We start from the raw sequence: 14,558 nt of genomic DNA on the forward strand, positions 1-14,558 counted from the left end.
GTTAACCGTACGTTTACTTACGTTAACTTACGTAAGTACTACGTATATATATATTATATATATATAGTATATATATAGTATATATATATATATATATATATATATATAAATTCTCTTTTACTATAAATATTTTTACAAGTAAAAGGCAATTATTACGCAATTATAACTTTTGAATTCTATTGATAAAAAATTATCATAGCTTTCAATTTTATCTTCTTAAAAAAGTATCAACTTCTCAAAAAAAATCTCGGAATATCTAATATCTAAGTTGGTTTTTTCTTACCTTTTAATAATTGTTTATCATATTAATATGTCATCTTATAAATGAAGTTAGCTCTCATGATTCTTGCATATTTTATCTGTTACAGATTATATTTCCATTACTTTTTACAAATATGACTGATAAAGTAGATATCGAAGCCACAGTTAATGGTGGAGGTTCTACTGGTCAGTCGGGTGCTATACGTTGGGGTATTTCATGGGGCTTACGTAGCTTTGTTGACAAATCAACAATTGACAGAATGCGAGTTGGTAAGAAACAATCAATTTGGCAAAATATATTAATACAATATATATGTGTATATATGTCGCAATAAAACTGTATTAATGTTAATTAAACTGATAGATTATAATGATAGATGATAGGTTAAATGATAGATAATTAAAAAATTATTGTTCTTTTTAAACAGCTGGACTTCTAACAAGGGATTGGAGGACACGTGAAAGAAAGAAGCCCGGTCAAGAAGGTGCTAGAAGAAAATTCGCTTGGAATAAACGTTAATTCTTATTATCATGTAATTTTCACATTGTACACATAAAATATGTACGCATTAATATTATTATATAATTATATAAAATGGCGCCAGAAAAATATCTCGTTATACAATAAAATTTATTCAAGAAAATAAAGCTAGTTATTTGATATCGAATAAAAAAATAGAGAGAGACGCATAATTTTCCTACTTAAAGTCTTACCAAGAAAGCAGAATAATGTGCTGCAATTTCACATCTCTTAAGAGTACATACATACATTTGCCTTCACATTTCTTCCAAGGGTATTAGACCAAGTAATTTCATACCTTGTGCAAGAATATTTCTAGCAACATGAAAAAGCAGCAGTCTTTGACTAGCAACATCAGGCAATTCATCCTTTACTCTTAATGAATTAAAAGCTTTATTAATTGCATTACTAAAAAAGAAAGAGAACTTGTGCATATTTCTATAATATACATATTGTACATAGTTAGATAATTGTGAAAAATGTTTGAGTCTTGGAGTTTGTATCTCATACCTTAAATTGAAAAGATATACCGTTAATATACAGGGTTCTAATTCTTCATATGATTTCAGCACTACTTCTTCAAACTTAGCAATTAATATGACCAATTCATCAACAACTTCTTCTTGTAATAGACTTGGCTCACATTTCGAAGTTAGGATAGCGCCGCAATTGCGCTCCAAACTTCCTAATCGACAATGTGTATATTGTAATTTCACACCTGTGTTCCCTTTCAACTGACCTTACCAAAAAAGATAAAAAAAGATAAGGACAAAAATTAATCAATACGCATATAAAATCGCATATAAAATAATAATTTTTTCACGACAATATATAGATCACTTACATCAAATGCTGCATTCCAATCAAACGTATAATCTCGTTCTCGTTTTCTTTTTAAATCATTAACTATCATTGCAGAAATGCCTAATATATCCGAGCTGTTATCAGATGAATCTAGACGAACTTTAGTAGCTGAAAAAATTGTTCTATTATAAAACTAATTCTATATACTTAGATACTACATAATTAATATTAAAATTAACATACTATGTGAGTCAATTTGTTTCTGCTTTATGATATCTCTAGCAATATCTAAGATATCTTCTAAAAATATGACATTTCCCTTTCTTGTACGCATACCGTGCAATCGGCCAAATTTTATATGTTTCAGTCTTTCAGCCCACGGCATTTGCATTTGTTTTAATATTTCTAACAAATTTGAGAAATGATTTACTTGTGTATTATCCACCACATAGTACATACAGTCAAAATCATTCTTTTCAAATCTATCAATAGCTGCTGCGATATCTCTCGCTATGTACAAAGTGGAGCCATCGCTCTTGATTATAGGAACGCTTTTCTCATTGCTCAGATTCACAACTTTTCTATTTTGCTTGTCTCTTACTAGTAATTGCATTTTTTCCATCAACGTAACTATTTTCTTGATATTTTTGGCATTGTACATAGATTCCCAATGATATTCGTCAAATGTAATACCAATTCTGCTGTAAATCCTTTTTAATTCCTCAACAGTATATTGTTTAAATATGTTCCACTGTTCATGTGCACCTCCTATATCACTTTCCAAATCATTAAATATTTGTCTTGCACGATCCGATACAGAAGAATCAGTTTCAGCTAATTTATTGGCACTAACATATGCTGTGTACAAGGCTTTTATAGGATTTCTTTTCATTTCATCCTCATTAGTACCTATTATATCAATTCCTAATTGAACTAAGCCATATTGTGTACCCCAGTCACCTAAATAATTTATTTTTTTCACCTTATTGTTTATAAAACTATTGATATTAGCAACATAATTTCCTATTATTGTAGATCTCAAGTGTCCTACATGAAAAGGTTTTGCAATATTAGGAGAACTAAATTCTACTATTATATTTTTTTTATTATTCACAAAGGTTGGAGCCGATACTGTTGAACAGTTGTGTTCCAAAAGTTCTTTAACACATCTATCTCTAGAAATATTAAAAGAGATAGCATTATTTTTTATATTAATGTTGTCGAAAATACTATTTGGCTCATTATTTATGATGTTCTGTGCTTCTTTCTGTATATTATATTGTCTGGTTCTCAATGGAAGTAGGAAAGAATAGATTCCTTCTGTTTTACATGTTTTCAAATGCAAATAAGATGCAACATTAGATATATTTATATTGTTTGGTAAATATTCTGTAATCTAAAAACAAAAAGATAAATAATAATAAAAAATAAATTCCAAATTATTGAACATTTTATTACTTTGGAAAAAAATACCTTTTTTAAAATTGCAGTTTTCATATTATTACTCATGTTTTATGTATTTAAAGATTTATTTAAAGATAATGTGAATAATTATCTGGTTATTTACGAAAAAATAATTTTTTTTTATAGTAAGATAACAGAAGCCAATAATATCAATTAACGTTATTAATCTAACGTTTCATACAAGCAATGTTAAATAATAAAATAAAAAATTACAATTATAGGTTAGATATAGGTTAGAACTGATATACTCCAAAATAATATTATTGATAGATGTCGCTAATAACTGGTCTGAACCGAAATATAACTAGAATTTTGTGGAAAGGTTGGCAATCTTTGTTTTAAAATAATTTTAAAATACAGTATGCATACACAATTTACAGAACACAGATAAAAATAAGAATATCAGTAAAATTATTCAAAATATATTTAATATTTAATAAATAATTATTACAAATGGTCACATATGTTATATTCCCCTTTAAAATAAAAATTTCCATTTATCAACTTCATTTAATTAATAAAATACAATCGCGTGATTTACAGATAAAATTATTATTATTAATTAATAAATACGGAAGAGTAATATAAACTAATAAAATTGTTATCAAATGTATTCAAAAAATACGTATTCATTATCTAATAATAAGTTTCAATTTTCTAAAATTATATTAACAATTTTATGTATTTTCTAGAATACTACAATACAATCCTTGCAGCGAATAAATTTATTAGGCGAGGATACAGTTCCTAGCAATAATTATCTTAAATAAAAAAAATTATTATTTGTATCACTTGAGAGAAGCATCACTTATTCTTATATATATTTTAACTTTAAAAGATAAGAAAATTAATTTATTAATATAATATCAATTACATTCCCATGTATGTACTGTTATTAAATATATTCAACCTAAGTAATAATATGTACTAATTAAAATTATTGTTTGTTCATATTTAAATAAATACATACATATATATGTTATATATTTTATATGTGATATATACATGTAAAATGATAATATATTCATAATATTATTAATCATTACAACAATGTCATGGCTTATTTCGAGCTACAATTAAATTAACTTTAAATATATAACTTTAATATAATCAACAAACATTTCGGCTTACAAAGTCTTCTTCAATGTTGAAACGCAGAAATCTTAATAATCTTAAATTAATAAACTGAATAAATAACGAATACAATGAAAATTTAAAAAACCTGTGATAAAGTGTCAATATATAAGAATCTCAATGCATCTTTCTCATCTTTTAATATTTCTGCTATTTCTTACGCGGCGACATACGAGAAATAAACAGAGCGATATGACGTTCGAGATACAGAAGACCCTCGAGAAGATCGACTGTCAGAATCAAAATCAATGTCTGAACAAGAAGGCTAGCGACGAGATCCTCGAGGTCGAGAAAAAGCATAAGCTGTGCAAGCCCTACTTCCAGAACGACATCATTAAGAGGATACCAACTTCTGGGTCGCTTTGTAAATAATAAAGAAATAGTAGAAATATTAGAAGATGCATTGAGATTTTTAAACAAATTAGAAATTGAAGAATTCGAAGATATTAAATCTGACTATAGATAGGATTAATTTTTACTTTGATGAGAATCCATATTTCGAAAACGATGTTTTAACTAAGGAATTTCATCTAGGATCTTCTGCATCTCAAAGTACATCTATTCGTTGGAAAGAGGGTGTTGAATTCTTTATTTATTGACATTTTATCACAGATAGTTTTTTTTAAATTTTCATTGTATTCGTTATTTATTCAGTTATTTATTCAGTTTGTTAATTTATTTCTGCGTTTTAACAAAAGGCTTTGTAAGCCAAAACTTTTGTTGATTATATTAATTTAAAGTTAATTTAATTATAGCTCGAAATAAGCCATGACATTGTTGTAATTTTTTAAGAAAATATACCAGCATTTTTACTCTAATTATTAATTATCTTAATATATTATGAGAATGAATGTTTATTATACATATATATTATTTTCACGCTGTAGAAACGTTATAGCTACAAATCTGAAATCTATGTTATGTCAATAATTCGTACAAAGACATGTTAAAGTACTAATCCAATGAATTACTCTAATACACTATTATATATAATATAAAAAAATAATACCGTGTATGTGCAGACATGTAATATACTCGTTTCGTATATGATCTCAAACTTCGTGATCGATTAAATATGTGTCCTTTCTGAAAGAGTAACGCGGCGGATTGTGGCAAGGTAGTAGCCAAAATATTGGATGGCTCTTTCCACATACTTGAGACAACAGCGTAAACATTCGTGGTGTATTCTTGTGATAGCGTTGCTGTATACCTTGGACGCGCTCCACGGCAGTTTCATCACCTAAGATCGCTTGGAATTGATCAATTAGAATTGCTATGACGAACATACCAAATAATCCCGACTCCAAAACTAACGTTACACAATGTAAACTGCAACAGGTATTCAACATTAGTATTCCAGTTATCATAAATTTCTCATGAGAATGTAAGTACATACATGCGATTTTGTTTGACTGCAATATCGTTATTGCACTGTGGGCAGTCATAAATCCAGGATGTAATGACTAAAATAATAGCGTAGATAGCTAATGCACCAACGTAGACTAGAAACTGTATGAAGTATTTTTGATTCCTTTCGCCGACGCAGTTATTGATCCTTAAATAAGAAAAGTTAAGACTTTAATAAATCCAAATGAATGGAACATTAATCGTTTAAATACAATAAGATTAATTTAAAAATAAATAAATTATTATATTGATTTTTTAATATATTGCTATTGTTTTCCATACAGCTCATGTAGTTACCATGGACAATGATGATCCATTTTTCTGATACAACGTTTACAAATTCTACAATGATGTGCTCTAGGTGGTCTATATGTTTCACATCTAGTACACACTGTCCAATCATCCTTCTCGTCACTTTCATGATCGTCACTTCCACCGGAGACATGAATATCAGAAAAATCCATTCTACTTTGTGGTAAGGGTACTATACCTGGATCACTGCAGACAGCTTTCAAATGTGCCATCAGAAGAAGAAGTATAACAGTATTAAATGCTATTATATGGAATGGACACCATAAGCTGGGAACAAGAAGATAATATTGTTGAATTTTTCAGAGGAAAGTGTAATAAATTAGAAAGACTGTAACAAAAAAATTAATGTGAGATGTCACGTAAAATATGAAAAACTCGATATTAATAATGTTAATAATATCGATAATTGACAAACGTATGTTATACGAACCTGTCTTGCATAGTGTGTAACACGATCCATCGTACCACAACGTAGTCAGCGTAGAATACCGCCACATAAGTGACGATAATGCATACAATGCCACAGGGATCTCGGACGAACATTTTTTGTTTTCGCAAACAGCACGCAGCGATTAATATCGCAGTTCTTCATCACTGTGTGCACAAGTGTCATGTCATCTGCTTTCGGGATGACCACATTATTAACATGTTCAGGGTTGATACAGCAGATATCCGTCGTGACGCCGATCGACGAGTTAATGCATAATCCGTGCAAAACCGTCGTGTTGACTTGATTTGGTGTTTAGAGAGAAAGTTTTGACGAAAGTGTGGTGGGATACTTGGATTTTTTTATTGGCAAAGTCTCCAATCGTTCAAGGAAAAAAATTCTTCCTTTTTTTAATTCTCCTTCTTGAATTTTCAACCTACCGAGAAATAAAATTAATTGGAAAGTGGAGTAATAGAGACCGATCTGTCAAACGGCTCTACTGATTTCACTGGCAAGTAGCGGTGGCGGCAGCAGATATGTAGTCTGATATGGGCTTTAATCTCTAATGTGTAATTTGATACGAGCTTTAGTGCAAAGTCGAAAGCATACGAAAGTAAAAAAAAAAAGAGTAAAGTGGCAAATTTGGTCGCTCGAATTACACTGAATTATATATTAAAAAAGTTACTTTGTAAAATAAATGCCATCATATAATATAATCAACTTATTGTACATATGTATATACATAACAATATTGTAATCATTTAAAATATACTTTTACATTTAACTTTCCAATTTCATGTCAAGCAACTATTAGTATACACTAATCTAGAGCAGTGATCGAATTTGTTATAATTTGGATGCTTTCCAGCAAAAGACACAGATGACACAGATTGCTTTCTATTTAGGAGACAATAAACATCATTCTATCCTTCTTGATTTTCAATGAATAACAAAGATAGAACGACATGTATCTTCTGCTGGAAAATACCATTTATAAATTTGTTATCATTGTAAAAATTCACCGATTCTCTTCAATCACCGATTCTCGACTATATTGGTCGAAAAAATCGGATGAATCCAATTTGTGCCATGGGACGTATTTGATTTATGTTGTTTTTTTCTATCATCTATATAGCATATTTCTGAAGTCTGGAAGTTTTCCTAGTCGATAACCAATCGTATGGCGTTGCATCTGCGTGTTCGTATTTTCATTCGAAAGTATTCTACGTGTACATTCGCAATATCCAATCGTGTGATAAATACGATCACGTGGTAATTTGCGAACGCGACATTGGTATCCCGTAGTGACGCAAGCCCTTAGCCTCGCAAGCCTATCACATCCTTCAGGATCGTGGTGGTAACTTTCGGTCGTCCGACGGTCCTCCGTCTCATTTCACTTTGCGTTACCGGTAAGGAGAGTTGTGTGTCTTGCGGTAATGGGGCGATAATTTCGCTCCACGTTAATTTAATTAGATCTCGTGGCCCGAAGTGCGCCGCTCGCTCCTCGTAACCGACGTTGTACTGTTTCAGGCAAATCACCGTTAAACTGGCTACGTAATAGGCATTTATTACTTGGCCGGATTTCTTTATTACGGTAGAGTAAGTAGCAACTTGAAGAATCTGCTGTCCGTGTTGTGTGCGGAGAGGAGAGCGTGCGTGTCTTCTTTCCTTACCTTGCCATCTTTCCCGATGTCACTTCGGCCGTTCCTCGTTCTTGACATCGTTTTTCATTTTCTGTCCCGTCATTTCCCTTCGTCTCGCATTTTCTCTTTCGGCCCTTCTTCTCGCCGCAATATGCAGATGTTGGCCCCCGACGCGAGAGGTTAGCGATCTCGTGACGTGTCAAGTTAACGCTCCATTCCATATGGTGGTCTCAGGTCTCGGCCATTGGTCATTTGACGTGCACTTGGCGTGCATCTGTTTGTCGATTCCCGGCCACGATGCATCTCCGGGTTGCAAAAAATTCTGTCTTTCGGCTTTGGAAAAGATATCGTCCCTTTAGCTACGCACGCTTTACCTCGCGCGACACGAGTCGCGCGCGATATCTATCGTTTCTGTAAAATCCGGGTCGCCTTAAAAGAATTTATGCCGAATGCGAGAAAAAAATATACTGTTGCGAAATTCTATCGCGATTCAATCGACCTTTGTGAAAATGCTCGGGTACGTCCCCTCGCGATTATTCGGGTTATCCAGAAAAAAAATTTATCGTTGGTATTAACTCGACCCAGCAGATAATTTATCTTTTTCGTCGCAAAGTTAAGATTTAATAAAGTATCGCTGTGTAATAAGTAGTATAATGTGGAATTTAAATAAAATAAAATTTTTATGTAAATGCGTGCGTATTTGTATGAGCAAATGTGTGTTGTCAAGGTGTTCCCTGTATTTTTTTTTTCTTTGCAATAAAAAAATGTATGTGTGTATATGAAGCATGTATATATTAAATATATATGTATATATGTAAATATAAATTTTGCTATTTTTGTTAGTTTATTAATTTTTATATTATTGATATTATATGAATTATTTGTATTAATAATTAAAAATAATAATTACATTTATTTATATTTTATATGTATGTTATATTTATAAAAGAATTATCAGAAAGGTAGAATATTTCTGATTTATATTATAGTGCTACTGTAAGGACTTGGCACGAAACAGGACATCCGAAAAATGCAGCAGCAATCAGTAATGGAAGAGGGAACGGCCTACGAGCCACCTACTTATGACGAGACATTCCCTGTCCTCCCCGAATCATCTAGCTCCAATTCTGGACCATTAAACATATTTTCCATAAGTAACAACTTACAACTTGGTCGTATTACTATTACACAGGTAAAGGTTTATAAGAATTTATTTCTTACATGACTTGTTAAATATATAGATTTTTTTTTTAATGAAGGACTTGTTGCAATTGATTAATCTATATTTTGTAAAAAAAATTGAGTAAATCTAAAATTAAAGTGATAGAAAAAATGCTATATATGTTTACTAACTCACATAGTCAAATGTGATGTTAGTACTTTTTTTATCAACTTTAACTTTAGAATTTATTTATTTCATTTTTACTAATGTATTGCAAGTCTATTTATTATAATTAAAGATATGCACATGAATTTGTAGTTTTCACAAAAAAATTAAAATTACATTTTATTGTACAAAAAAGTACTTATTCTTTTACATATTTTTTCTATTTTCATGTAGATGTTCCGCGTACCAGGGGAAGAACGCAAATTTGATCATAGTGATAAATTTGGCGAACGTGAATCTATTCGTACATGTAAAACTATTATGAAAGAGACAAACACTATTATCGAAATTGCATCGTCTAAAGATCAATCTCTAACGTTTCTTATAACTGGAAAGCAAAATCAGGTTTTAGAAGCCAAACGGCGTATTTTGACAACGTTTCAAACTCAGGTAATCCTTGATTAAGAGATATACATGAATAATTATTACTTTGCAAATATATACTTTGTATATTATATATACTTTGTATGTATTATTAAATAGAAGGATTTCGATTTTAATTTACTTATTTTTTATTACATTCTTGCAATCTTTTCCATAAATATACATAAATTATTCTATATTTTCATTAATTTTTTTGTTAGGCAAGTAAGCAGATTAGTATTCCTAAGGATCATCATCGTTGGATTCTTGGAAAGCAAGGGCAGAGGCTAAAAGATCTAGAGCAGAAAACTGCTACAAAAATTAACGTACCTGGTGTCCAAGATCAATCAGATATAATAACAATTACAGGAACAAAAGAAGGCATTGAAAAAGCTGAACATGAAATTAGAGTTATTTCTGATGAACAGGTAATTTTTTAAATAATAAATTACTATATACACAGACATGTCTATCTATAATTGCACTTGTTGCAAAATAGTGCATATACAAATAAATTTTGTCATAAATATTGCAGTCTAGGAAGGCTTTTGAAAGGATAACTGTGCCAAAAATATATCATCCATTTATATATGGTGCACACAATGAAAATCTCAATGCTATGATGGCAGAAACTGGTGCTCGCATCAATATTCCTCCTGCATCAGTACAACAGGATGAAATAACTATCGCTGGTGAGAAGGAAGGCGTCTTGGCTGCAAAACAAAAAATCGATAGTATCTACAAGGATATGGTAAGTTAATAAAACTATTTTATATAATTTTATTAGCACATATAAGTAATATGTAAATTTTTAATTCAGGCAAAAAGATGTACTACAGTATCTGTAGAAGTTCCCAAATCTCAACATAAGTATGTAATTGGGCCTCGTGGTAGCACTATAGCGGAAATATTACAAACAACTGGAGTAAGCGTAGAAATGCCTGCACCTGACTCGGCAACTGGTACCATAACTCTTAGAGGACCCCAAGAGAAGCTCGGTCAGGGTAAGCAATTTAAAAAATTATTAATTATTAGTTTTTAAATATTATATCTTTAGATAACATATTAATTATTACACATTTATTTATATTCTCATTTATATAGCGCTTAATAAGGTATACGAAAAAGCAAATAGTGTTCGCACTGCTGTGGTGGAAGCTCCGGTATGGATACATAAATACATCATTGGACGCAAAGGTGTAAATATCAAAAAAATTACTCAAGAAATGCCAAAAGTAAACGTAGAATTTACTGGAAAAGAAGATAAAATCAAGATAGAAGGCCCACCTGAAGAAGTAGAAAAAGCACAAAATGAATTGCAACTTATGGCCAACGATCTTATATCAAAGCTTACTTTCACAGAATTAAATGTTGACCCAAGATTCTACAAGCATATCATTGGGAAAAATGGTTGTAATGGTAAGTATTTAATATCGTTTGCAATTTTTAATAACATCTTGTAATGCAAAAAAGAGTGTCTGAGTTTGTATTAAATTTATTCTGCTTTTATTATAAAGTGAATCGTGTTAAGGAAGGAACGGGTGTAGTGATTAGTATTTCTGAAAACGATGGCAGTAACGTTATCCGTATTGAAGGTAATCATGCTGGAGTATCAAAAGCTCAAACGGTATGTATTATATTTTAACTAGTATAAAGTATTAATTAATTAATTATTAATTAAATTAGTGAAAAAAATATTAATGTTTTTATTTTATAAAAAATATAGGAACTTGTAGAAATGGTTAAAAAACTAGAAAATGAGAAAGAAAAGGATGTGATTATAGATCACAGATATTATCGTAACATAATTGGGAATAAAGGAGATAATATCAAAGAAATTAGAGATAAATTTAATCAAGTACAAATTATTATACCTGGACCAGGTAAATAATTTATATACATAATTTTATACTGTATTAGTTTATAATATCATAAATCAATAAAGCATTTATATCGTTCTAACATTGCTTACAATTTTTATCAGCTGATCAATTTTTTTCAGGCGAAAAAGGAGATATAGTAAAAATTAGAGGACCTAAAGAAGACGTAGATAAGTGCCATAAACATTTAATGAAGTTGGTGAAAGAACTTAACGAAAGCAATCATGTATTGGAAGTACCTATTTTCAAACAGTTTCATAAGTTTGTTATTGGGAAAGGCGGTGTTAACATCCGTAAGGTTTGTATGAGGTTTTTTTTACTAATTGCATTTATTATGACTTTAATTTTATTTATTATGAATTATGTGATACAGATTAGGGAAGAAACGCAAACAAAAATCGATTTGCCTGCAGAAGGTGAGAAGAGTGATGTTATAACTATCACTGGAAAAAAGGAAAATGTGGAAAAAGCGAAAGAAATGATACAAAAGATTCAAAATGAATTGGTAATTTGTTCTATATACAATAAGTGTAAATCATTAAGAGAGTTAATGTTCTATATACAATAAGTGTAAATCATTAAGAGATTTCTGTGAATACATAAATATTTATCGCACTAGGCTAATATCGTTACCGAAGAGATCATTATTCCACCAAAGTTTTACAATTCTCTTATTGGTACTGGAGGTAAATTGATACATTCTATTATGGAAGATTGCGGAGGTGTCACGATCAAATTCCCCACAGCAGAAAGTAGAAGTGATAAGGTAAAAAAGAAAAAATTTTTGATCAAATTGTAATTGTTATAGATAAATATATACCTTTGTATGTACACAGGTTTGCATCAGAGGTCCAAAAGACGATGTGGAGAAAGCAAAAGCGCAGCTCTTAGAACTAAGCAATGAAAAGCAATTATCTAGTTTCTCAGCTGAAGTACGTGCCAAAGTTCAACATCATAAATTCCTTATTGGAAAGAATGGTGCTAACATCAAAAAGGTAGAACGCACGAATTCAATATATCATATTTCCAGATTCGATTTGGGAAATAAATTTTTACATAAATTCTTTTTTGTTATAGATAAGAGAATCCACAGGTGCACGAATTATGTTCCCGACGGAGGAAGATCAAGATAAGGAAGTGATTACAATTATGGGAAAGAAAGAAGCAGTTGAGAAAGCTAAAGCCGATTTAGAAGCTACGATTAAAGAGATTGTATGAGAATCGTTATTTTCGAGTAATTCATGTAAATATAGTTATATCTCTGAAATCTATTTTAACATATTTACAGGACAATATTATCGAGGGCGAAATTCGTATCGATCCTAAGCATCACAGACACTTTGTAGCACGAAGAGGCGGTGTATTACACCGAATTGCTGACGAATGCGGTGGCGTGCAGATTTCATTTCCTCGGGCAGGCGTCGATAGCGATCGCGTTAGTTTAAAAGGTTCGCATGAGTGCATAGAAGCGGCGAAACAACGAATGCGAGAAATCGTTCAGGAACTAGTAAGTTTGTAGAACGAACACCGAATGTGATGTATCATCAAGCATATATGTTTACTATTATTTTTTTCAATTTAGGAATCTATGGTAACGGTGGAATGCGTAATACCGCAAAGACATCATCGTACAGTAATGGGTGCAAAGGGTCGCAAAGTGCAAAATATAACATCTGAATATGATGTGCAAATTAAATTCCCCGATCGCGACATATACGGTTAATACACTGTTTTCATCATGCAAATATATTCTCTTATGCATATTCACCACGAATTTTATTGAATCAGTAAAAACTTTTATTTTGCATTATTCTAGATGAGCAAAAAGCGGAACAAGTTAACGGTGAAAATGGAGAAGGTGTGGAAACTATTCCAGCTTGCGATATAATTCGTATTACCGGTCAACCTGAAAACGTTGCTGCCGCTAAGCAAGCTTTACTCGATCTCGTCCCTATCACGATTCAAGTTAGTTAATATTCTTGTACTAATATGCCTTCATAATTATAGAATTAGTCTTAAGCAAGATTTTTTTTCCCTTTGTATTTAGGTTGATGTTCCGTTTGATTTCCATCGTTCGATAATTGGCCAGAAAGGTAAAGATGTGCGTGAATTAATGAATACATATGACGTACACATCATGCTTTCTCCAGCGGAGGAAAAATTGGATTACATCAAAGTAACTTTGTTATACATTGATTATTGGAATAATAATATAAGTATTTATTTCATATATTTATCTTTTATCTATTTCTTAGATTTCTGGAACACCATCCTGCGTTCAAAGTGCCAAGGAAGCTATCCTTGAAAAATGTGAGGCTTTGAAGGCCGAACGAGAAGATCGAGCATTAAAATCGTTTGAATTAAAGGTAAGTTCATTATTAATTTATAGTTGATTTTCCAATAAATTAAAATTTAAAATATTTTGAAAAAAAGATGTCGAATATTTTTTAAAGAAAAATAATAAATAATATAAATAATAATATCAACAATGTTATCTCGTTATGAATTCATTTTTATTCAATTAGCTTGAAGTTGATCCGGAATATCATCCAAAAATTATTGGGCGAAAAGGAGCAGTGATCAGTAAAATACGTAGTGATCACGACGTTCAAATTATCTTCCCGCGTAAGGGTGATTCCGAGGAACATATTATTACAATAATGGGATATGAGAAGAATGCATTCAGTGCACGAGATGATATTATGAAGATTGTCAATGAATTGGTAAGTCAGTTTTTATATAAATATTTCTATAAAAATATCCATCCCTATTGAAATGAAGTATTATAGTTTATATATATATATATATATATATATATATATATATATATATATATTACTTACTTATTATTATTATTATTACTTACCTACCGTACTAACTAAGTTAACGTTAACGTAACGTAACGTAACTAAACTTAAAACTTAACTTTAACGTTTAACGTTAAGGTTTAAGTTTT

General features: G+C 30.7%; 3 protein-coding genes across 3 annotated transcripts in view; 1 reads left to right on the top strand and 2 right to left on the bottom strand.

Moving 5' to 3' along the window:
- Positions 1–1,038: 1,038 nt before the first annotated feature.
- LOC105623153 (probable arginine--tRNA ligase, mitochondrial) lies at positions 1,039–3,094 on the bottom strand. The gene is made up of 5 exons (XM_012204553.1): positions 3,059–3,094; positions 1,829–2,981; positions 1,626–1,753; positions 1,292–1,515; positions 1,039–1,189 (listed from the first exon to the last, which is right to left on the bottom strand). The coding sequence occupies exons 1-5, from the start codon at positions 3,092–3,094 to the stop codon at positions 1,039–1,041; spliced, it is 1,692 nt and encodes a 563-aa protein (XP_012059943.1).
- Positions 3,095–5,235: 2,141 nt separating this feature from the next.
- On the bottom strand, positions 5,236–6,445 carry LOC105623154 (palmitoyltransferase ZDHHC3). Its single transcript, XM_012204554.1, has 4 exons — positions 6,333–6,445; positions 5,888–6,169; positions 5,580–5,738; positions 5,236–5,512 (listed from the first exon to the last, which is right to left on the bottom strand). Exons 1-4 carry the CDS (start codon positions 6,443–6,445, stop codon positions 5,236–5,238), a joined length of 831 nt encoding a protein of 276 aa, XP_012059944.1.
- Positions 6,446–9,002: 2,557 nt separating this feature from the next.
- Positions 9,003–14,558, top strand: part of LOC105623156 (vigilin) — a 6,328-nt gene continuing 772 nt past the window's right edge. The window contains exons 1-19 of the mRNA XM_012204555.1: positions 9,003–9,164; positions 9,534–9,749; positions 9,944–10,150; positions 10,258–10,473; positions 10,543–10,726; positions 10,827–11,141; positions 11,240–11,349; positions 11,449–11,605; positions 11,725–11,900; positions 11,976–12,107; positions 12,222–12,368; positions 12,439–12,597; positions 12,680–12,814; positions 12,891–13,109; positions 13,185–13,320; positions 13,419–13,567; positions 13,650–13,778; positions 13,858–13,968; positions 14,128–14,325. Coding sequence (XP_012059945.1) covers positions 9,003–9,164; positions 9,534–9,749; positions 9,944–10,150; positions 10,258–10,473; positions 10,543–10,726; positions 10,827–11,141; positions 11,240–11,349; positions 11,449–11,605; positions 11,725–11,900; positions 11,976–12,107; positions 12,222–12,368; positions 12,439–12,597; positions 12,680–12,814; positions 12,891–13,109; positions 13,185–13,320; positions 13,419–13,567; positions 13,650–13,778; positions 13,858–13,968; positions 14,128–14,325 — 3,258 coding nt within the window. The remainder of the gene's footprint in view (positions 9,165–9,533; positions 9,750–9,943; positions 10,151–10,257; positions 10,474–10,542; positions 10,727–10,826; positions 11,142–11,239; positions 11,350–11,448; positions 11,606–11,724; positions 11,901–11,975; positions 12,108–12,221; positions 12,369–12,438; positions 12,598–12,679; positions 12,815–12,890; positions 13,110–13,184; positions 13,321–13,418; positions 13,568–13,649; positions 13,779–13,857; positions 13,969–14,127; positions 14,326–14,558) is intronic.

This window comes from Atta cephalotes (genome assembly GCF_000143395.1).
Source record: "Atta cephalotes unplaced genomic scaffold scaffold00054, whole genome shotgun sequence".
Lineage (NCBI taxonomy): Eukaryota > Metazoa > Arthropoda > Insecta > Hymenoptera > Formicidae > Atta > Atta cephalotes.

Bases quoted from the DNA above. Each gene is read 5' to 3' on its own strand.
- LOC105623154 (XM_012204554.1), bottom strand. From the start codon at position 6,445: ATGTTCGTCCGAGATCCCTGTGGCATTGTATGCATTATCGTCACTTAT. The intron at 6,170-6,332 runs GTTCGTATAACA...TCTTGTTCCCAG, and splicing joins TTACACACTATGCAAGACAG to CTTATGGTGTCCATTCCATA. The intron at 5,513-5,579 runs GTATGTACTTAC...TACCTGTTGCAG, and splicing joins GCAGTCAAACAAAATCGCAT to TTTACATTGTGTAACGTTAG.
- LOC105623153 (XM_012204553.1), bottom strand. From the start codon at position 3,094: ATGAGTAATAATATGAAAACTGCAATTTTAAAAAAG. The intron at 1,754-1,828 runs GTATGTTAATTT...CAATTTTTTCAG, and splicing joins GAAACAAATTGACTCACATA to CTACTAAAGTTCGTCTAGAT. The intron at 1,516-1,625 runs GTAAGTGATCTA...TGGTAAGGTCAG, and splicing joins ATTGGAATGCAGCATTTGAT to TTGAAAGGGAACACAGGTGT.